Source organism: Polypterus senegalus, chromosome 1 (genome assembly GCF_016835505.1).
Source record: "Polypterus senegalus isolate Bchr_013 chromosome 1, ASM1683550v1, whole genome shotgun sequence".
In the NCBI taxonomy this organism is placed as follows: Eukaryota; Metazoa; Chordata; class Cladistia; order Polypteriformes; family Polypteridae; genus Polypterus; species Polypterus senegalus.
The window spans coordinates 190528641-190548196 of record NC_053154.1 but is presented as its reverse complement, the minus strand read 5'-3'; the positions used below and the strand labels follow the sequence as shown (position 1 = coordinate 190548196).

Below are 19556 nucleotides of genomic sequence, written 5' to 3'. Positions count from 1 at the left end.
AAAAATTTTAATGCAGTACTTCGCTGCTGCGAAGCGCGGGTATTTTGCTAGTATATATATATATACATACAATACATTTTTTGTGCATTAAAGTTAGCCATCTTAAAAAAAAAACTTTATAATGCTGCAGTTGTCTATTTGCTTTACTTATAAGTGGGCTGCAGCTCAAGAAGTCATTCAATATCCTGATCTGGGTGCCTTCAGTATGACCACTTTCTCCTGACCACAGTTAATAAAGTGAAAGGCTCACATTCAACCTTTATTTGTCATGGCTCCTGTTTATGCTTTATGCTCATAGGATTCTGACCATTTCATATTTTTTTTTTTTTTTTACCTTAAATCAGAGTGTTCTATTTATCAGAGGACCTTCTCTAAGGGAGAACGCACAACAGATCGAGATACCTACTAAGCAGTCTACCACGTTCTTCATATGTAACACATCCACATCAATATTTTAGGATGGTTTGAAATCATTGAGCAAATATAAGAAGTTGAAAGTTGTCAGGAAGAAAGCATTTGATCAGCCAGATACTGATAAGAGTGCATGAATGGGAGCAAGAAAGGATCAGGGGCATTTAATGGCTATGTTGCAGTCAGACATCATGTGAAAAGACCCAATCAAAGGAAAAAAATTTACTTGTAATAGGTCAAGCAGCTGACTGCTGTGAGCATGTTTCCAATCAGGGAGACTAACTTGGGTTCTAAGGATAGCTTCATCTTCCCCACTAAATGACAACTATCAATGTTTTGTTTATCATGTGGCCAGACATGTACGCAAGAATTCTGTACACGCGACAATACTCCAACTACTACTGCACATATTATATATTCGGATCAAAATATCATGATGTACCCAATAATTGGACTTCCCTGAACATCAGACTCCACAGCCCCAAAATATTAACCCTGGAGACACCAAATAAGTGAAAGACTAGTGTGAATACCATATAAGAGATTGACACTTATGATGTCAAAGATGCCCTGGAATTGGACACTTTGAAGCTCCTAAACTGTGAGACATTACAAAGCTCACACAAAACTGGAACTGCTGGCTCCACAATCATCAAATAACAGAAGCAAAAGTTCCTAGACATAAAAAATTGGGATACCAACACATCTAAACATTAGAGAACATATACAAAAAGGAATGAAAATAAAGAGGCCAAAACCATTTCAAAAAGTCTGTAAAGAGAGGACTCTACAAACAGTAGGTTCAGGAGTTGGTTATCCTAAATACGAAATATGGAAACCATAAAAACTCAAAGACTGGAGTCTGGTGTCCCCATAGTCCCCAAAGGGCTGAGGCAGAATATTTCAAAGCTGAAAAATTCAAGATTCAAAAGCAACCCAAAAATTATAATGAGGTGTATCCAGGGGGCATGGAAATGATTGTGGATATTAAAGGCTCCAAAATGTATACTTTCAAAGTCCCTGCAAGCCAAACAAACCTCCACAAACAGTAAATATCACAGCTGGAAGTCTTGAAACCGAGACTCATTGACACTAAAACTCACAAAGAAGAAGATGTGAGACAACAACAACCTCAAATGGCTAGACCTGAAAATTGCAAATGTCCAGGCTCAGACCAACAAACAATACAGTTGGAGGTCTTAAAAACTGTAGCTGGAAACCATACCAGTGACGGATTTGTACATTAAAACTACCAAAACAACTGAAGTGAACAACTCTAAAGCTTCAAAGAGATTAGACATGTAAAACCTCTCAAAAAACAATCTGTAAATCACCCAACCTGGTTTCATAAAGGTCCCAAAGACGAGAGTTTAAAAATGAGAGCCCGCAAAGACATATCTTCTAATTTCAGAGCCTCCTAAAAGCAGAGTTGCAGGCCTGCAGACTCCATACACCAGAGTTTAAGTCCAAGAGTTCCCATAGACTATAAAGCTTGTAGCTTTAGATGCCTGAAAGATCAGATCAGAAGCTGTCAGAACATCCACTGGACTTAAGCTGGAGACTTGTGTATAACTCCATAAGGTCTTTGAGAGAAGACATTTCAAAGTCCTGGGCACCTGTGGTCAAGAGCATGAGACTCTTGTAATAAAATTATTCTGACTATTTGAATAGCTGTTGAATTAGTACATAAAAGAGAAGTCATTAAATGATGAACCTGAATATTCACACTCCAAACCCTGTGCCATCATGGCAGCAGAAGATTGATGGTATAATCATCTCTCAGTGGCGCTTTTTTGGAAAGGAAAGGTAGGACCTTCTGCAGTCTGACTTTGAAAACTGCCTGGATTTGAGTGGAGACAAAGTCAATCTGCAGTCGAGGCCAAGGCAGCACTCACAGAGGGATTCACTGCAACTGGAGACATTAATTAAAGCTGACATTCACCTGTCTAGCAAGATGTGTGGGAGGGCAACGCTTCCAATTTAATGGAATCAATTAAACAGTAGGCCTCCCCCATGGCACTGTGGATTTTGGCACTCTCTAGGAATGGAAACCAGCCCTGTGCTACTACATGGCTAATGGGTGATAGTTAGGCACTCTATGGAAAACCAGCTGCCCTCTTTTCTGTAAAACATGGAACGGCTGGTAACGTGGATTGTAATACTATGACCAGCATGATAGAAGATTACCTAGAAGCACCATGTTTATTTTGCGTGTAAACCTTTCTGTTTCTGAGCAGCTTTTTTTTCTCCCATCTACTCAGTTCATTTTACTGGACTGACCCATTTCAAACAAGCCCTCCCAAGTATCATCTCCAAGGCAAAGGCTTACTTACTGAGCTATAGAGGAATCCTTCTGCGTTCATCGCTGCATATAAACCCGCCTTCACACCCTGAATGGCAACCACTCGCAGTCCCACTGGGATTAGATTAAACAGGGCTGCAAGAGAGACAAAAGAGAGTCATTGGCACCTCCTTCTGGTGGCAAACAACACTAAAAGATTACAGCAGTCAGTTGTCCCAAGGCCTCCAAATCGAAAGAGTATGTGTGTGTGTGTGTGTGTGTGTGTGTGTGTGTGTGTGTGTGTGTGTGTGTGTGTGTGTGTGTGTGTGTGTGTGTGTGTGTGATATCTACTGTACTGTATATGCAAATCACTTGTATACAGATGCTGTAAATGTGTGTGAGCAAACTCTGTAAATGTGTATACCAGAATGTAGAGATAGTGTAAGTGTAAGCACTGTGTGTGTATACGTACATTAGATAATTGTTTCTAGAGCAGGCATATTGTGAAGAAACAGTGCCCTTGTGGCATCTCTGCGCCTGGAATGATGCCAAGGAGACTGTTTGTTATGAATGATAAAAAGCACAGGAGAGAATATAAAGAATACAGAAAAAAACAAAACAAGTCTACCGATTTGCACCTTTACACTGCGGACTCTGCCATTCTTTCCCAGACGAGGTGGTTTAGCCACTTGCCTTCCTGCTTAGTACCACAAAAAAGGCAACTCCTGCTGGCATGCTGCGTATTTCAAAGTGTTTGTGTGTATACTTGAGCATTTATATACTGTATGTTCAAGAACACTATACTTACTGTATGTGTGTGAGCAATGGACCTGTATGTATGTTTTGTATATGTAGAAGTACAGTATGTGTGAGTGCTGTACTGTATGTTAGCACTGTAAACATGTGCATATTAAACATATTTTAAGGTGCACGACATTTCAGTATGAGCACTCTGTAGCTGTTCATGGGTGAGTGTATGCACATATAAAGTATTTACAAGTGCAGAACATACTTACTAACCTCAAGGAACATTCTCCATTTAAATATTTCATTTGGAAGCTGAGTAGACAGGCAGAAACTCATAACTGCAACAATGCATTTTGCTGTCATATTCAAGCTGCGTAACAGAATTCTTCAAACTGACAGAAGCCATGATGGCCTGTTCAAATCACACAAGAATATCTGCACATCATCACCAGACTGTCTTCAACTACATGAATGAAAACAAAGGTGCCCTTTAAGGAGGTCATCAAATCAATTTCCCTCACCTACAGTGCCTATAAAAAGTATTCACCCCTTGGACATTTTCACATTTCATTGTTAAACAACATGGAGTCACAGTGTAATTAATTTGCCATTTTTGCTACTGATAACTCAAAATTACTTTTTAATGTTAAAGTGAAAACAGATCACAGCAAAATGATTTCAATTAATTACACATATAAAACACAAAATAATTGATCACATAAGTATTCGCACCTTTAATATGATGCATCTGAACCATCACTGGCACAGTCAATTGGTTTTAGAGGTCACATAATTAGCTCAATGGAGATCACCTGTCTGAGGCTTCAGTTGATAGTAGTATAAATGCACCTTATTAGATTAGACTAGATAAACTTTATTAATTCCTGAGGGTAATTTTGATGCTTAGAGCAGCAAAAACATAAAAAATAAGCATACACTGGACAAATTATAGTCAATCAACTCAAAAATAAATAAAATAAATAAATGTATATTGTGCAGAAATTTCAAAGTGAACCTAAAGAGTTCTTAGCACACAATGGCAACTTGTGCTGAGTTAGTATTGTGGCCTAACCTACACAATGAAGACAAAAGAACACTCCAAGCAACCTGTGTTAAAAGGTGAATGAAATGCACAAGTCAGGGGATGGAGACAAGAAAATATCCAAGTAACTGAATATCTCATTGGAGTTGAGTTAAATCAATCATTAAGAAATGGAAAGAGCATGGCATAGCTGTAAATCTTCTTAAAGCAGGCTGTCCACAAAAACGGGGTGATCATTTAAGAAGAAGACCAGTGAAAGAGGCCTATGATTACACTGAAGGAGTTGCAAGTTACAGTGGTCAGATCGGAGAGACTGTGCATATTGGCTAGAGTTTGTCAGAAAGCACATGGGGAGACTCTGAAATCAGCTGAAAGAAGATTCAAAGGGCTGATAAGATCTAAATGTAGGTTTTTAGGCCATCTGACTAAATGCCATGTTTGGCATTAGCCTAACTCTACAGATTTTGAAAAATATGCCATTCCCACTGTTAAACATGGTGATGTCAACATCATGACGTGGGGATGCTCCTCTGTAGTAAGCCCTGGAAGGCTTGTGAGGGTAGAGGGTAAAATGAATGCAGCAAAATACAAGGAAATCCTAACCTGCATCTTAGAAGATTTGTTTTCCAGGAAGACAATAACTCCAAGAATAAAGCCAAAGCCTCACAGGAATGACTTAAAAACAGAAATGCAAATGTCCTGAAGAGGTCAAGTCAGAGTCCAAATAAATGTCAATGCAACTTAGAAATTGTGTCAAGACTTCGAAAGGCTGTCCACTCATGATTTCTATGCAACCTGACAGAACTTGAACAATTTTGCAAGGAAAAATGGGGGGAATAATTGTAATGTCCAGATGACCAGAGTTGACAGAGAGACCTATGCACGGAGACTCAGTGCTGTCACAGTAGCCAAAAGAGAAAAGCTAAATACTATGATGAATTTGGTGGATAATTATGCAATCCGTTATTTTGTGTTTTATGCTTGTAATTAATTTGATCACTTTAACAATGGCAGGAGTCTTTGTCTGTTGAGCTTTATCCAAAAAAACAAATGAAATCCACTGTGATTTAATTCTGTATAATAATAAAATGTGAAAACTCCCAAGGAAGTGAATAATTCTTAAAGGCACTGTATTTACTCAGAAGAGAGTAAAGTTTATCCTGGTAACTGTGTACATTATACAGGAATCATCCTGACAAGACCATTAAAAGACATCTATCAGCCTGATGATAGTCTTGAAGCCACAAAGACCCATGCAGACTTCATGCAGGTGTCAGTCTAGCTAGACATGAAACTGGCATCTGCTCTGTGCCCTGCAGCCTTGAATTGGATCCAGTAGGTTTCAGAAAGTTACATGTTATGTTATCTGCACTGGGAAGCAACAATACTGCCCCTTGGACATCACAGATAATGGAAAAAAATAGTTGCTGAATGAGTGACATTATTTGGGCAAGGCAATTATTAAGGCTGATGAATATTGTGAAGTTTCTGATTAACTGTGTGTGTAGAATATATGTTTATGCACATACATATACATGTGTGCTCCATGTGTGACAGTATGTGTATCACTGTCCTGTTTCTTTTATATGTGATATGTGCATTAGATACCAATCATGCAGAACCACATCACCCAGAATGCATGTGATTTGACCCTCTGATACCAATGCAAATAAGTATTATAGAACCCTGGACCACCAGCCACTCTCAACTCTTTCCTTGAGTAATTCTCTTTTCCCACTGTGTGCTCAGTCAGCTCCCCAGCTCCTGCAGCATATTCCAAACTCATTTATTATTCAGAGTCTTCCAGCACATTAAGAGAAAAACACAACTTTGCTCTCTTCTATGCAAATAAAGGATGGAGACAATAAAGAGCAGCCCTGGCACTCTCCCTGCTGCCATATCTTCAGCTTGTCTTCGTACCCGGCACACTGCAGTGAGCCATCGTCTGAAAACAGACCATTTTACCAGAGATAATGAAAGCCAATGGATGTAATCAATCATTCTGCTCCCACGATCCATCACAGAAGCCAGCCCGTCTGCGGACCACCGCCTGGCTGTCCACACCATTCACTCTGCTGCAGGATGCTTTTGTTCTGTTCTGACCATTCATGGGTGTTTGAAGCTTTCCTAGGTTATATAACAAAATGTAATCTGAAATGTGCACAATACAGCCAACTGGCCATGCCATGACCCCCTCAACAATTCTCTCATGCCATAATGCAACCATGTGCTCAGAAACACGCTCATTTAATGCCTCTATCATGGGGGTCTGATGAATTCATAAGACTACCGTACATCCATGCCTTCATTACACTATAAAAAGTGCAATAAAAACCCATTTTGTCAAAATAGACAATGAAACTCCCACAGGAGATGAAGAGGAGAAAGGAGCTGCCTGTAATTTCTTTAGCAACACAAAGCCTGACACATGAACTTACTGTAGTCACTGTTCTCATCCTTCGTTCCATCAATAGTGCCATCAGGATGCATCTGCAGAAAGAATCCTTGCTGGCTGAATAACCGGGTGACAATTCCTTTCAGTTGGGGTTCTGGAAAATAAAACAAGAGGAGCATCACTGACTGTCAAGAGCCAAGAGCCCCCTTAGGTCAGTAAGAAGGTAACATAACATTTTCAAACCCACTTAATTCATTTCAGGGCCGTCCAGCTAGCACTTACTGCAAGACAGGAGGCAAAACTGGATGGGGTGCCATTTCTTCACTGGGTCCATTTATGCACACATGTCCACAAAGGTCCAATTTGTAGCTGCCAATCAACCTGACCAGCAAGTCTTTTGGTGTGTGGAGAGAAAACAAAGTACCTGCGGGAAAACCAGCACAGACATGGGGAGATCTGAATGGTCAGGAAATGAATTTAAATGGCAGTGCAAACCACCACGCCACCTGGGTGCTGGGCTGTGAAATTAACCCAGTAGAGCCGTTAAGAAGATACGAGTGTGCAGAAATGGAGGTGCTGGGACAAATGCAGCAAACAGCAGTCTGAAAAATTAAATTGCACACCAGTGCCCAGCACTGAGTTTAACAGGGCACGCTGTACAGAAAGATCCAGAACAGGAAGATGGGCATCACTATGCTCTACAGACTGAAGAAAAAAATAACCAATTGGGGGATCGACACACAACTTAAGACACAATAATAAAACTGAGCAGAACAAGCAAATTAATGCAGACACCCCCTTGCATGGAGACATTGACAAAACATGGATATGCACCAATGGGCAAAATGGTCAAACTCTGCAGAAAACCACACATCAAGATGCCAACTAAGGACACAATATTCAGACTGTGCAGATTCTAGTGATTTAAGCATGATCTGCACTGTGTGTAACATTGTGCAGTAACCATTGTCACAAACTGCCACTGCTGGGCACAAAATTTTAACTCTGCAAAAATGTTACTACAGATGCCTACTACTAGACATTACTATGTAGATTTTACTGGCACACAGATGTGCATAAATTCCAAACCAGGCAGAAATCAATTCCATACAGATCCACAACACTGGGCAGAGCTTATGCAAAAATGAGTGGCACCACAGCATCAAGATTTATTCCACACAGATTCTCACAACTCAGCACAAGATTCACACTCTGAAGAAATCAAAGTTATAAAGAAGTTCAGTAGCAGGCATATGGTAGCACTGAACATTAATAAGAATCACACAGTGGCTCAGTACTTGCCATAAATCAGTGCCCTACTGGGAATAGGAACTATGCAGATACTGGTGGCACTCAAATGCCCACCAATGAGCACAGCAGCTTTACTTACAGAAATAACCATCACAAATAAGCTCCACAGAGGACACAGTAATCACAATGTGGATAAAGTAATTCCATCTACTGTAGATGAAAACTACTGGGCATTATTGCCACTCAGTTAACTAGAGAGCTCTGGGCACAAAAACATAAAAGAAAAAAATTATTACCACAAAATACAGGACTTCTGAGCATATCCAGGAAACTGGTCTATTCAGACGTTACTCATGTGTGTTGAAAAAAGACAACTTGATGCTTTTTGTACATCATATAATGGCCAGGAGTCAGCAATATGGGAACACACCAGTCTGACAACTTTGAAAATTCTCTTCATTGACGAAGCTCGTACAGCAGATCCTGCCACTTAGCAAGTGAAAAAAGACCACAGAATCCATACTAACGCCCTCTAAGATGAGGGGTTTACCCCACAGGAGCTGTTGATAGGCCATTAAATAAATAGCTAGCTTGACAGAGAAATCGCTTGTTTTGTTTCAGCTGGCATTTCAGCCTACAGTCAGGATATGTGGGCTGAGGTGCTTCCGAACTGTGCCGTCACTCATTCGCTGCGCTGGCAAGCTAATTTCCTACAGGCTAATTTGCTGAACACTAATTCATGAGCAGCTGTTGTTCTTTTAAAAGATTTGCCGCCTAAAAATAAAAATAGAGCTACAATAAATAAAAAGCTGCGCTTGTTGCTCAGAGAGTAGCTAAGTGAGTGTTTTTCTCTCTCTTTCATTTTTTTGTCAGCTGTGCCACTTGCTTTATCCACTCGGAGCATACAGGTTAATGCTGGAGATGTGCTGGAGATGAGTGAAGTCTGTTAAACATCCAAAACGTTTGCTTTTTTATTTGGTTACTTATTGCCATACACAAAGACAGTCATCATCGGCAAACCTGATCAAAACTAAAAAACAAACAATGTCACTGGACTTTAGAACACCAGGACTTTCAACGGGTGCTACTTCAGGTTTTGACAATAGGACTTACCTCAACTCATGATAGATGAAGAAATCATCCACTCTCAGATAGGTTTCATGCTTTCACCACAAACATAGATATTTTAAGGAAGGCAAATCAGTATGTCCCCAGAGCGATTGGCACCATTGTCACTTTAGAGCTAATCCTCATAGAAATTTCTCCCCATTCTACAATTACTGACAAATCTATGTAACGATAAGAGGAGGCAGAACTTGACAATAATATAGCAACTGCATTGAAAAGGTACTCAGCACATCTTCCATGTCTAAGTGACACCCTGCTTAGCTAATCTGCAGGGCCAATCTGCATCATATCAAGCAAGCCAATAAATATTCAAGACAAAATCCACAATGCAAACATGTATTCCTTAAAGCCAGTGGATTGGCACCCTGTCCAGTGTCAGTTTCTGCCTTATTTCAAATACTGCTGGGATATTCACCGTCTCGCTGTAACCCTGACCAGGCTAACCGGATAACAAATTAAATGGATGGACAGATTTGTAAGGCCTGAATTCAAGGTGGCTGATAGCAATTTCCTGTATCTTTAAGCTAAGACGTGGCAGTTGTATACTAACACTTTACGTATATATGCACTTTAATAAAAGGATAAGTGTCTGTGTGTCCATTCAGTTTGTATGTCTCTGGCATTCCAACAGATGGCGCATCACAAACACTTGTACTGTAGTAATAAAATGCATTACATTTTTTATTCCAACAAATTACAAATCGCAAACATTAACACTACTTTTACAAATCCCATACCAAATGACATATAACAAAAATATATGCATTGCATTTGTCATTCCAGCAGATGGTACAAATATTTGTAGTAATTATTTTTTTTTACTACAAATGTTTTTCATGTGCCATCCTTTGAAATGACAAAATGTAATGCATTTCATTACTCTTCACATTATAAAATATATTCTAGTAGATGGAGCATTGCAAACATTAATGGTGAGGTGTACATTGATTACTGAGATTTCAGCCCTCCTTAGACAACAAGCACAGCTAGTGTATGCACAGTATATTAATTCATTATTTCTATATATATACTTTTAAGAATCGCATTTGACAGTATAAAAGTTCATTTAACACAGCCAATTTTTATTTCGTAAAAGCGCCATTTAACACAGAACAGCAATATTTCAAGGGCAGGTTTTACATCATGGAAGTACTCATTCAAACCAAGTGTATGATGTAAGAAAAATGAAAAGGTAAAACAACATAAAATAGTAAACCTATAGATTTATATACAAAAAGCTGGCCTGCTTCATGGGATAACATGAACTATTGGTTTAGTGTTTAAAGCTAAGAGCAGAAGAATCAGCTAAGTCTCCTTTAACTGTAGCTGATGGTCTGGGAGCCATCAGCTTATAATACAGAGATATACTGTAAATAAACTACAATGTATGAGCTTTTTTTGAATTTGTTATGTGTAATACAGTAAATACTGTATGTCCAGGAATTGTTCCTGCCTTGTGCCTGATGCATGCTGGGATAGGCTCCAGCTGGTTTTGGATAAGTGGGTTTAGGAAATGAATGGATGTATTTTATATAAATATAAACACATAAATATAAATATATAAATTTAAATATAGATAGATAGATAGATAGATAGATAGATAGATAGATAGATAGATAGATAGATAGATAGATAGATAGATAGATAGATAGATAGAGATAAAATGTATAAAATTATCTATCCAAATAACAGACTTCAATAGATTTTAATTATAGATTCTGTATAAAATACTTAAGTGCAGTTTTAATGCCCTAAAGATGACAGACTGCAACTAAAAAGTTGTTTTAATCATTTTAAGTTTTGAGGTTCTTCTTCTGCACTATAATAAACTTAACCTAAAAAATGAAAGTATCCTACAGAATGAAATCCTTACTGCAGGTATCTCCTTAGATTTCAGGATTATACAGTGGCTATCTTCACTCTTTGCATTCTCTTCCTGTCCTGCTTTAGTATTCTGTAGGTTTACATCCTTTGTGTCTGACCTTGCATTGCCAAATTTCTGTGTCTGAAAGATTTCCCTCCTGGGAGTCTGATCCTGTCAGCGCTCAGTATCCTGCAGTGTTATTTTTTAAGTGTGATATTAAAACAATACAATAAAAAAGCACTACAGGACATCCCAGAGGTAAAAACCTTGAACGGGGTGAGAACATAACGGTAAATAAAATACCTTCTTATTACTCATGTCAGTGTTTGCTAACAGATAAATGGTTTAAAGCCACACTCCTGTTTAATTTGGCCAAAGAGCAGGATACACGAGCAGAATTTCTCTACCTAAATACTGTGAGTTTAGGGAGGTGTGGTGGAAACAAATTCTGCTCTGCGACGACGTGACCCTGAGGAAGCTGTGACACGTGCATTCCGCAGAGGAATGCTGGTCAAGTCCCATCATTGATTCGTTCAAAGTCTGGATTTCAGTGCCCATCTTTAGCACTCAGTCTGCCGACGAGTGTCTGTAAGACAATGTGACTGAATAGTATACATCTGGGTGGTATCCCGTCCAGGACTCGTTCTTGTTTATCACCCGTTGGCTAAATTTCTCTGCAGAACTAAAAATGTAAGAAAACATGTGCAACGGCATTAAGAAGGATAAACTATTAACAATTTGTTACTATTGGAATCAGCCAATGTTCGACCATTAAGACGGTTTGATCCCCAACGCTTATCAACACTGGTCAGAGCGCTGCTGCCCAATAAGAAGTTTACGTTTATCTGGAGCGCCACCTACCTTGTATAACTTCAACCATTTACTAGGTTCTTCTCACCCGGGGTTCAAAATAGTAGAAGACGAAGAACTGTGTACAATTTAAAGAATCGAACGAACTACAACCTCCCTAATTGTGGTAGGTAACACTCACCTGGTCTCCGCCTGACGGGTCTCTTCCTGCCGCTGCAGAAACGCACTTTGCTGAAGACCCCCAGCACATGCCTCTCGCACAGAGATCGTCCGTCCTTGCTGGGACTCGTTCGGCGTTTCGAAGTGGTTACACGATCGCTATTGGACTCCCTGGCCTGCCGTTTCTGGCGGATAAGCGAGCTGGCAATCGCCGCCGCCATAACCAACAAAACGTAGCCCCTATGAGATCCCTAAAGGTCGCAAAACCAGTCCGGGGTCCAGTTAGCCTGTCATCACAAGGGGTGTCCTGCACGATCAATAGCTAGAGGTAGAAAGATAGGTTATATCTGTTAGAGGGGCGAAACGGATACAGGTAGCAGGTCCGGCATCATAGTTTACATCCAATGGAAACCCCCCGGAATCCGAAAGAAGGGGGCGCGTGTGGACAACATGGAGCCAGGGGTTCCCACGTGCGCTTAATCTCCGGCGAAGGACAATAAGAATGATTTCCAGGTAGGTGGGTGAGCCCCCAGGATCTCTGTCACGCGATGTAAAGGAATCCAGTAGTAATCCCTGCGCAAAGCGTGCTGTCCTCCATGCACAACCGTGCTCACTCTCGAGTAGGTATCATCCCGGCACTGAGCTGGCATTCGCTCGGGTGGCCGTCTCTCGAGGCACGACAGCCGAACTTTCCTTGGGGCGCTACAATGCCATGGTTTTCCCGCGTGCCACGCCTGCACGTTTCACAGTGGCATAACTTTTGACGCGTCTCTGCCCTCGTTTTTTTTTTCTCTCGTTTCCTGGCACCCCCAACTTCTTCAAATCCCAATGCCCGCCCAGCCCACGTCCGGCAGATGTGAGCCGACTGGCAGAAAATACGCAGAGGAGATGTGCAGTTATGTCGATACAGTGGTGTCCTGGCCACCTAACACAGCATTGGGGCTCCCACCAGGAGGGCACCGTTACGGACACCTGCCCTGCCGGACTCTCTTTATTTCTGTTATGCTGTTTTCGAGCAGCTGGTCTGCTTCCGGACGTGTGGTTCCTTCTCCCTGATGTTCGCTCTGTGTAGCGCTTGCAGCTCTGTATCTCTACGCAATCCTACGTGATTGAGGTTCGGATGAGAAATTCTGTGTGTGTGAGAGAGAGAGAGGGAGAGGGGGAGAGAGAGAGAGAGGGAGAGAGAGAGAGGGAGAGAGACGTGTGGCTCACTGAAGAGAGTGCATGTCTGGAAAGTGTGAGGGTGAAGAGTGAGAACATCAAAGGTTCACACGGTGAGGAGGAGGGTGATAAAAAGTACAGGGTGAGGAAAACTGAAAGGGAGCTAGATTGTTTAAAGATGCTATGACTATGGCAGCGATCCCAACCCCGTTTTTGTTTTTTTTTTCGAAAGTAAGATTTGTAGTTTGAAAATCAATGCCAGTAATACGTGCATTTTGAAAAGGTGCGCGGTGGAGTGAGAAATGGGGGATAAGCGACCACTTAAGTAGAAAGGAAAACTAGATTTAGAGAGCGTTGAGAAAATATTGCCAAATCACAAAGCCACTCACTTTGTGACTCCTCCAGTAAATCTGATTAAATGAAATCTCTCAACGTGACAGCACCACCGCCAGTTTGTCATATCATGAGGACCTTTGCTAGGACACTTAAGAAAAATGGTCCTAAAATCGCACTTTTCTACATTGTGTGGTACTTCGTAGAACCAATGCTTCACAAAGAACCATTTTATTGTGGGGAGGGGTCTTTGCACATGAAATTGGTTATTTGAGCTTTGAAACTGTTCATTTGGTTCTTTTAGGAACCAAAAATCGTTCTTATATTGAATTGCTCTTTAGAATTATCTTGGAGCAGTGGAAGCTTTATTGTGCTGAATGAAATACCGAAGGCCAAGGTTAGGGGTTGGGATGTTTTTTTTTTTTAAAGATTACAAACATTAGTTCTATTCAAGTTTATTAACACTAACATAATGCCTTTAAAACTATTAAGGCAGTGTTAAAATTAATGAGGGCGGCATGGTGGCTTCTCAGGTCCTCCCTGCATGTTCTCCCCGTGTCTGTGTGGGTTTCCTCCGGGTGCTCCAGTTTCCTCCCACAGTCCAAAGACATGCAGATCAGGTGCATTGGCGATTCTAAATTGTCCCTAGTGTGTGTGTGTGTGTGTGTGTGTGCGCGCGCCCTGCGGTGGGCTGGCGCCATGCCTGGGGTTTGTTTCCTGCCTTGCACCCTATGTTGGCTGGGATTGGCTCCAGCAGACCCCCGTGACCCTGTAGTTAGGATATAGTGGGTTGGATAATGGATGGATGGATGGGTGGATTAAATTAATGAATCAGACATTAATGCAAACAATTAATTACCCAGGTTTTGTAATTCAGGTTAATGGTGGACATTGTCTGGCGGCATTGGGTGGAAGACTTGAACTGGCACTGAGAGGGACATCAGTTCATCACAGGTCACACACTCCCAAAATTAACAGCCACGTGCATCTAATCTAATAAAAGTAGGGTTAGGATTAGAGTTAGGGTTAGGATTATATTAAAATCTATACTTGGATAACTCACATTTGAACTGAAAGGGCTGTGTATTGAGAAACTATAATAATAAGTTTTAATTATTAATAATAATAAATAATTATTAATTATTTTAATTATTATTAAGTTTTAAGTATTAATAATTATTAATATTTCCTGTCTTGGCACCAATAATATGACACATATTCAGATTTAAAAAAAGATAAAATGTAAGAATAAAGGCAATAGAATTAATAAGATAGATAGATAGATAGATAGATAGATAGATAGATAGATAGATAGATAGATAGATAGATAGATAGATAGATAGATAGATAGATAGATAGATAGATACCCAAACATGCATGCTGCCATTTCTATTTCACTTTTTTAATGTCAATCTTTAAGACCCGTCATGCTTTGAAAGTGTAGGTCTTGCTTGGATAACTGCCTATTGCTCTTTAAAATGGTGGCATTGAACTAGTTAATACAGCCAGTAAGTCTTCAAGAATTCTCATGTTAGACATGAACCAACAAGAAACTGAGGAACAGAGTTTTCACAGCCAAGTGATTTGATCAGCAAGAAATTTACTCTGAACATTGCAATGAATTCAGTAGAGGGAGAAATAAGTAACCCGACAGGAAAAATCGCAGACATAAGAATTATGAGAATGAAACATGGTATAAAGTTCTCACCTTTATTCTGTACTGAGCATGCCTTTCTCAGTGCTTCTCTTATGTAACTTTTTTAGCCTTGCTGATGAACGACTTTTGATAAAACTGGACATTTCTTGCATGTTTGTGGTAACAGCAGTCACTTCTGCGTCAATGCCAGCTATATTCCTACTGTACACCATATAAAACAAATATGAGAAACTACATCCAAATGCATTCTGTACACTTAGTGTGTGCATATTAATGCTTATGTTTGAATTATTTGCATTTTAAATGCACTCTTCTTTACCCAGTGGACTTTTGTGTGTGCTTTGAAAATGTGTCCCTGCTCTTTTAAACAATCGTTTAAACATTTATTGCTTTATTGTGCCATTTATTGCTCTGGTCTAGTTGAAGCTATTTATTGTAATTAAATGTCCACTCTTAACTGATACTCTCTGTGCGGAGTAAAAGAATTGTCCACCAGTCCAATTATCTCATATCCTGCTTATCTGTTTAAGGGATGCAGGGAGAAGCTCACCCCAGTGGTATTGGGTGCATGGCAAGACAGCAGCCTTGAGTAGGGTGGTGACAGAAATGGGTCTAATTTAATTAATGGCTACACACTGGTCTGGTGCTAGGCAGGATGCAAACTATATAAAGAGACAGACATGTGTCTACTCTATTGTAAATTGGCTAGAATGAAAATCATTGCCATAAGCTTTTAAGGTAAAGAACAAGTGTTTCCATATTTATAGAACTGGAGGAAAGGCAGATGATGTGAATCATACTGGCAATCTATGGTGCGATCAGATGCGCCAGCTTTGTGCTTTACAGTCTAAAGCTGTCACTCTTATGCTACTAAAATGCATCAAGGAAACTGCAGAGAAAAACAGCAGTGTCCACTCTGAAAACTGGACACCTGCATTAAGGAAAGTTCCATTAAGATGAACAGAAGAAGATGAATCCATCATAATATATAACTATATAATGTAATACAGCACAGGCAGTAAAGTTAGTTGCAGGGCTGAGATGTCTTCACTTTATAGATGGGCCAGAGGCAGGGGAGCTAAACTGAGAAGTCTTCATTTGTTTGACTAGAGAAGAACGCATTTTAATGAGTGGCCATAAAATAGCTCAATACTAGATAAAAAGGTTTTGAAGGTGAGGAGATGTGTCTATTCTCTATATCTATTCATCAGTTATTAAAATCCAGATGTAGGGTTTCAGAGGAGACAGCTCAGGAGACAGCTAGATGAGGGATGAGACAAAGAGTGGTTCAACCAAACCTCCTATGAAGAACAAAAACCTTGGACAAAGTTTTCCTTCACCCAGACCCGGGTCACTGGGGCCCCCCTCTGGAGCCAGGCCTGAAGGTGGGGCTCGATGGCGAGCGCCTGGTGGCCAGGCCTGCACCCATGGGGCTTGGCCGGGCACAGCCAGAAGAGACAACATGGGTCCCCCTTCCCATGGGCTCACCACCTGTAGGAGAGGCCAAGGAGGTCGTGTGCAGTGTGATTTCGGTGGTGGCAGAAGGTGGGGACCTTGGCAGTCCAATCCTCGGCTACAGAAGCTGGCTCTTGGGACGGGGAATGTCACCTCTCTGAAGGGGAAGGAGCCTGAGCTAGTGCGAGGTCGAGAGGTTCCGGCTAGATATAGTCGGGCTCACCTTGACGGACAGCTTGGACTCTGGAACCAATCTCCTTGAGAGGGGCTGGACTCTCTACCACTCTGGAGTTGCCCCCAATGAGAGGCGCTGAGCAGGTGTGGGCATACTTATTGCCCCCCGACTTGGAGCCTGTTCATTGGGGTTTACTCCAGTGGATGAGAGGGTATCCTCCTTCCGTCTTTGAGTGGGGGGGACGGGTCCTAACTGTTGTTTGTGCGTATGCGCCAAACAGCAGTTTGGAGTACACACCCTGTTTGGAGTCCCTGGAAGGGGTGCTAGAGGGCATACCTTCTGGGGACTCCTTCGTACTGCTGGGAGACTTCAATGCTCACGTGGGCAATGACAGTGAGACCTGGAAGGGTGTGATTGGGAGGAATGGCCCCCCCAATCTGAACCCAAGCGGTGTTTTGTTATTAGACTTCTGTGCTCATCACGGATTGTCCATAATGAACACAATGTTCAAGCAAAGGGGTTTTCATATGTGCACTTGGCACCAGGACACCCTAGGCCTCAGTTCGATGATCGACTTTGTGGTTGTGTCGTCGGACTTACAGCCACATGTCTTGGACACTTGGGTGAAGAGAGGGGTGGAGCTGTCAACTGATCACCACCTGGTGGTGAGTAGGCTTCGATGGTGGGGGAGGATGCCGGTCAGGCCTGGTAGGCCCAAACGTGTTGTGAGGGTCTGCTGGGAACGTCTGGCAGAGTCCCCTGCCAGAAGTAGCTTCAACTCACACCTCCGGCAGAACTTCAACCCGCCCCGAGGGAGGTGGGGACATTGAGTCCGAATTGGCCATGTTCCGTGCCTCTATTTTTGAGGCGTCTGACCGGAGCTGTGGCCGTAAGGTGGTCGGTGCCTGTCGTGGCGGCTATCCCCGAACCCGTTGGTGGACAACAATGGTGAGGGATGCCATCAAGCTGAAGAAGGAGTCCTACCGGACCCTTTTGTCCTGTGGGACTATGGAGGCAGCTAATAGGTGCCGGCAGGCTAAGCAGAATGCGGCTTTGGTGGTTGCTGAGGCAAAAACTCAGGCATGGGAGGAGTTTGGGGAGGCCATGGAGAACAACTTTAGGACGGCTTGGAGGAGATTCTGGTCCACCATCCAACGTCTCAGGAGGGGGTAACAGTGCAGTCTCAACACTGTATATGGTGGGGATTTTGCGCTGCTGACCTCAACTCGGGATGTTGTGGGTCGGTGGGGGGCTCAATCCCACTAACATGCTTTCCAATGAGGAAGCAGAGCCTGGTGACTCGGAGGGGGGCTCCCCCATCTCTGGGACTGAGGTCACCGAGGTGGTTAGAAAACTCCTTGGTGGCAGGGCCCCGGGGGTGGATGAGATACACCCAGAGTTCCTCAAGGCTCTGGATGTTGTAGGACTGTCTTGGTTGACACGTCTCTGCAATATCGCATGGACATCAGGGACAGTGCCTCTGGATTGGCAGACCAGGGTGGTGGTCCCCCTCTTTAAAAAGGGGGACCGGAGGGTGTGTTCCAACTACAGAGGATCACACTCCTCAGCCTCCCGGAAAAGTCTATTCGGGGTTCTGGAGAGGAGGGTCCCGGATAGTCGAACCTCGTATTCAGGAGGAACAGTGTGGTTTTCGTCCTGGTCGTGGAACAGTGGATCAGCTCTACACCCTTATCAGGGTCCTGGATGGTGCATGAGAGTTTGCCCAACCAGTCTACATGTGTTTTGTGGACTTGGAAAAGGCGTTTGACCATGTCCCTTGGGGAATCCTGTAGGGGGTGCTCCGGGAGTATGGGGTATCAGACCCCCTGATAAGGGCTGTTCGGTCCCTGTACAACCAGTGTCAGACCTTGGTCCACATTGCAGTAAGTCAAACCCGTTTCCAGTGAGAGTTGGACTCCGCCAGGGCTGCCCTTTGTCACTGATTCTGTTCATAACTTTTATGGACAGTATTTCTAGGCGCAGCCAGGGTGTTAAGGGGGTCGGGTTTGGTGGACTCAGGATTGGGTCACTGCTTTTTGCAGATGATGTTGTCCTGTTTGCTTCTTCAGGCTGTGATCTTCAGCTCTCTCTGAATTGGTTTGCAGTTGAGTGTGAAGCGGCTGGGATGGGAATCAGCACCTCCAAATCCAAGACCATGGTCCTCAGCTGGAAAAGGGTGGAGTGCCCTCTCAGGGTTGGGAGCGAGATCCTGCCCCAAGTGGAGGAGTTCAAGTATCTCGGGGTCTTGTTCACGAGTGAGTGAAGAATGGAGCGTTAGATCGACAGGTGGATCGGTGCAGCATCCGTAGTGATGTGGGCTCTGCATCGGTCTGTCATGGTGAAAAAGGAGCTGAGCCGTAAGGCAAAGCTCTCAATTTACCAGTCGATCTACGCTCCTACCCTCACCTATGGTCATGAGCTATGGGTAGTGACCGAAAGAACGAGATCGCGAATACAAGCGGCTGAAATGAGTTTTCTCCGCAGGGTGTCTGGACTTTCCCTTAAAGATAGGGTGAGAAGCAGCTTAGTCATCCGGGAGGGGCTCAGAGTAGAGCCGCTGCTCCTCCGCATCAAGGGGACTCAGATGAGGTGGCTCGGACATCTGATCAGGATGCCTCCTGGACGCCTCCCTGGCAAGGTGTTCCGGGCACGTCCAACCGGGAGGAGGCCCCGGGGAAGACCCAGGA

General features: G+C 42.5%; 1 protein-coding gene across 4 annotated transcripts in view; it reads right to left on the bottom strand.

Moving 5' to 3' along the window:
• The window catches only part of fgf12a (fibroblast growth factor 12a), a 267383-nt gene that overhangs the window by 94714 nt on the left and 153113 nt on the right, over positions 1–19556 (bottom strand). For 3 of the 4 annotated variants that reach the window (XM_039765627.1, XM_039765620.1, XM_039765611.1), the window contains 2 exons: positions 6920–7030; positions 2745–2848 (listed from right to left, as the gene is read on the bottom strand). In XM_039765627.1, the coding sequence (XP_039621561.1) occupies positions 2745–2848; positions 6920–7030 (215 nt within the window). Of the gene's footprint in view, positions 1–2744; positions 2849–6919; positions 7031–12110; positions 13152–19556 lie in introns of those variants that run through there. The other variant, XM_039765605.1, reaches the window with a different exon arrangement.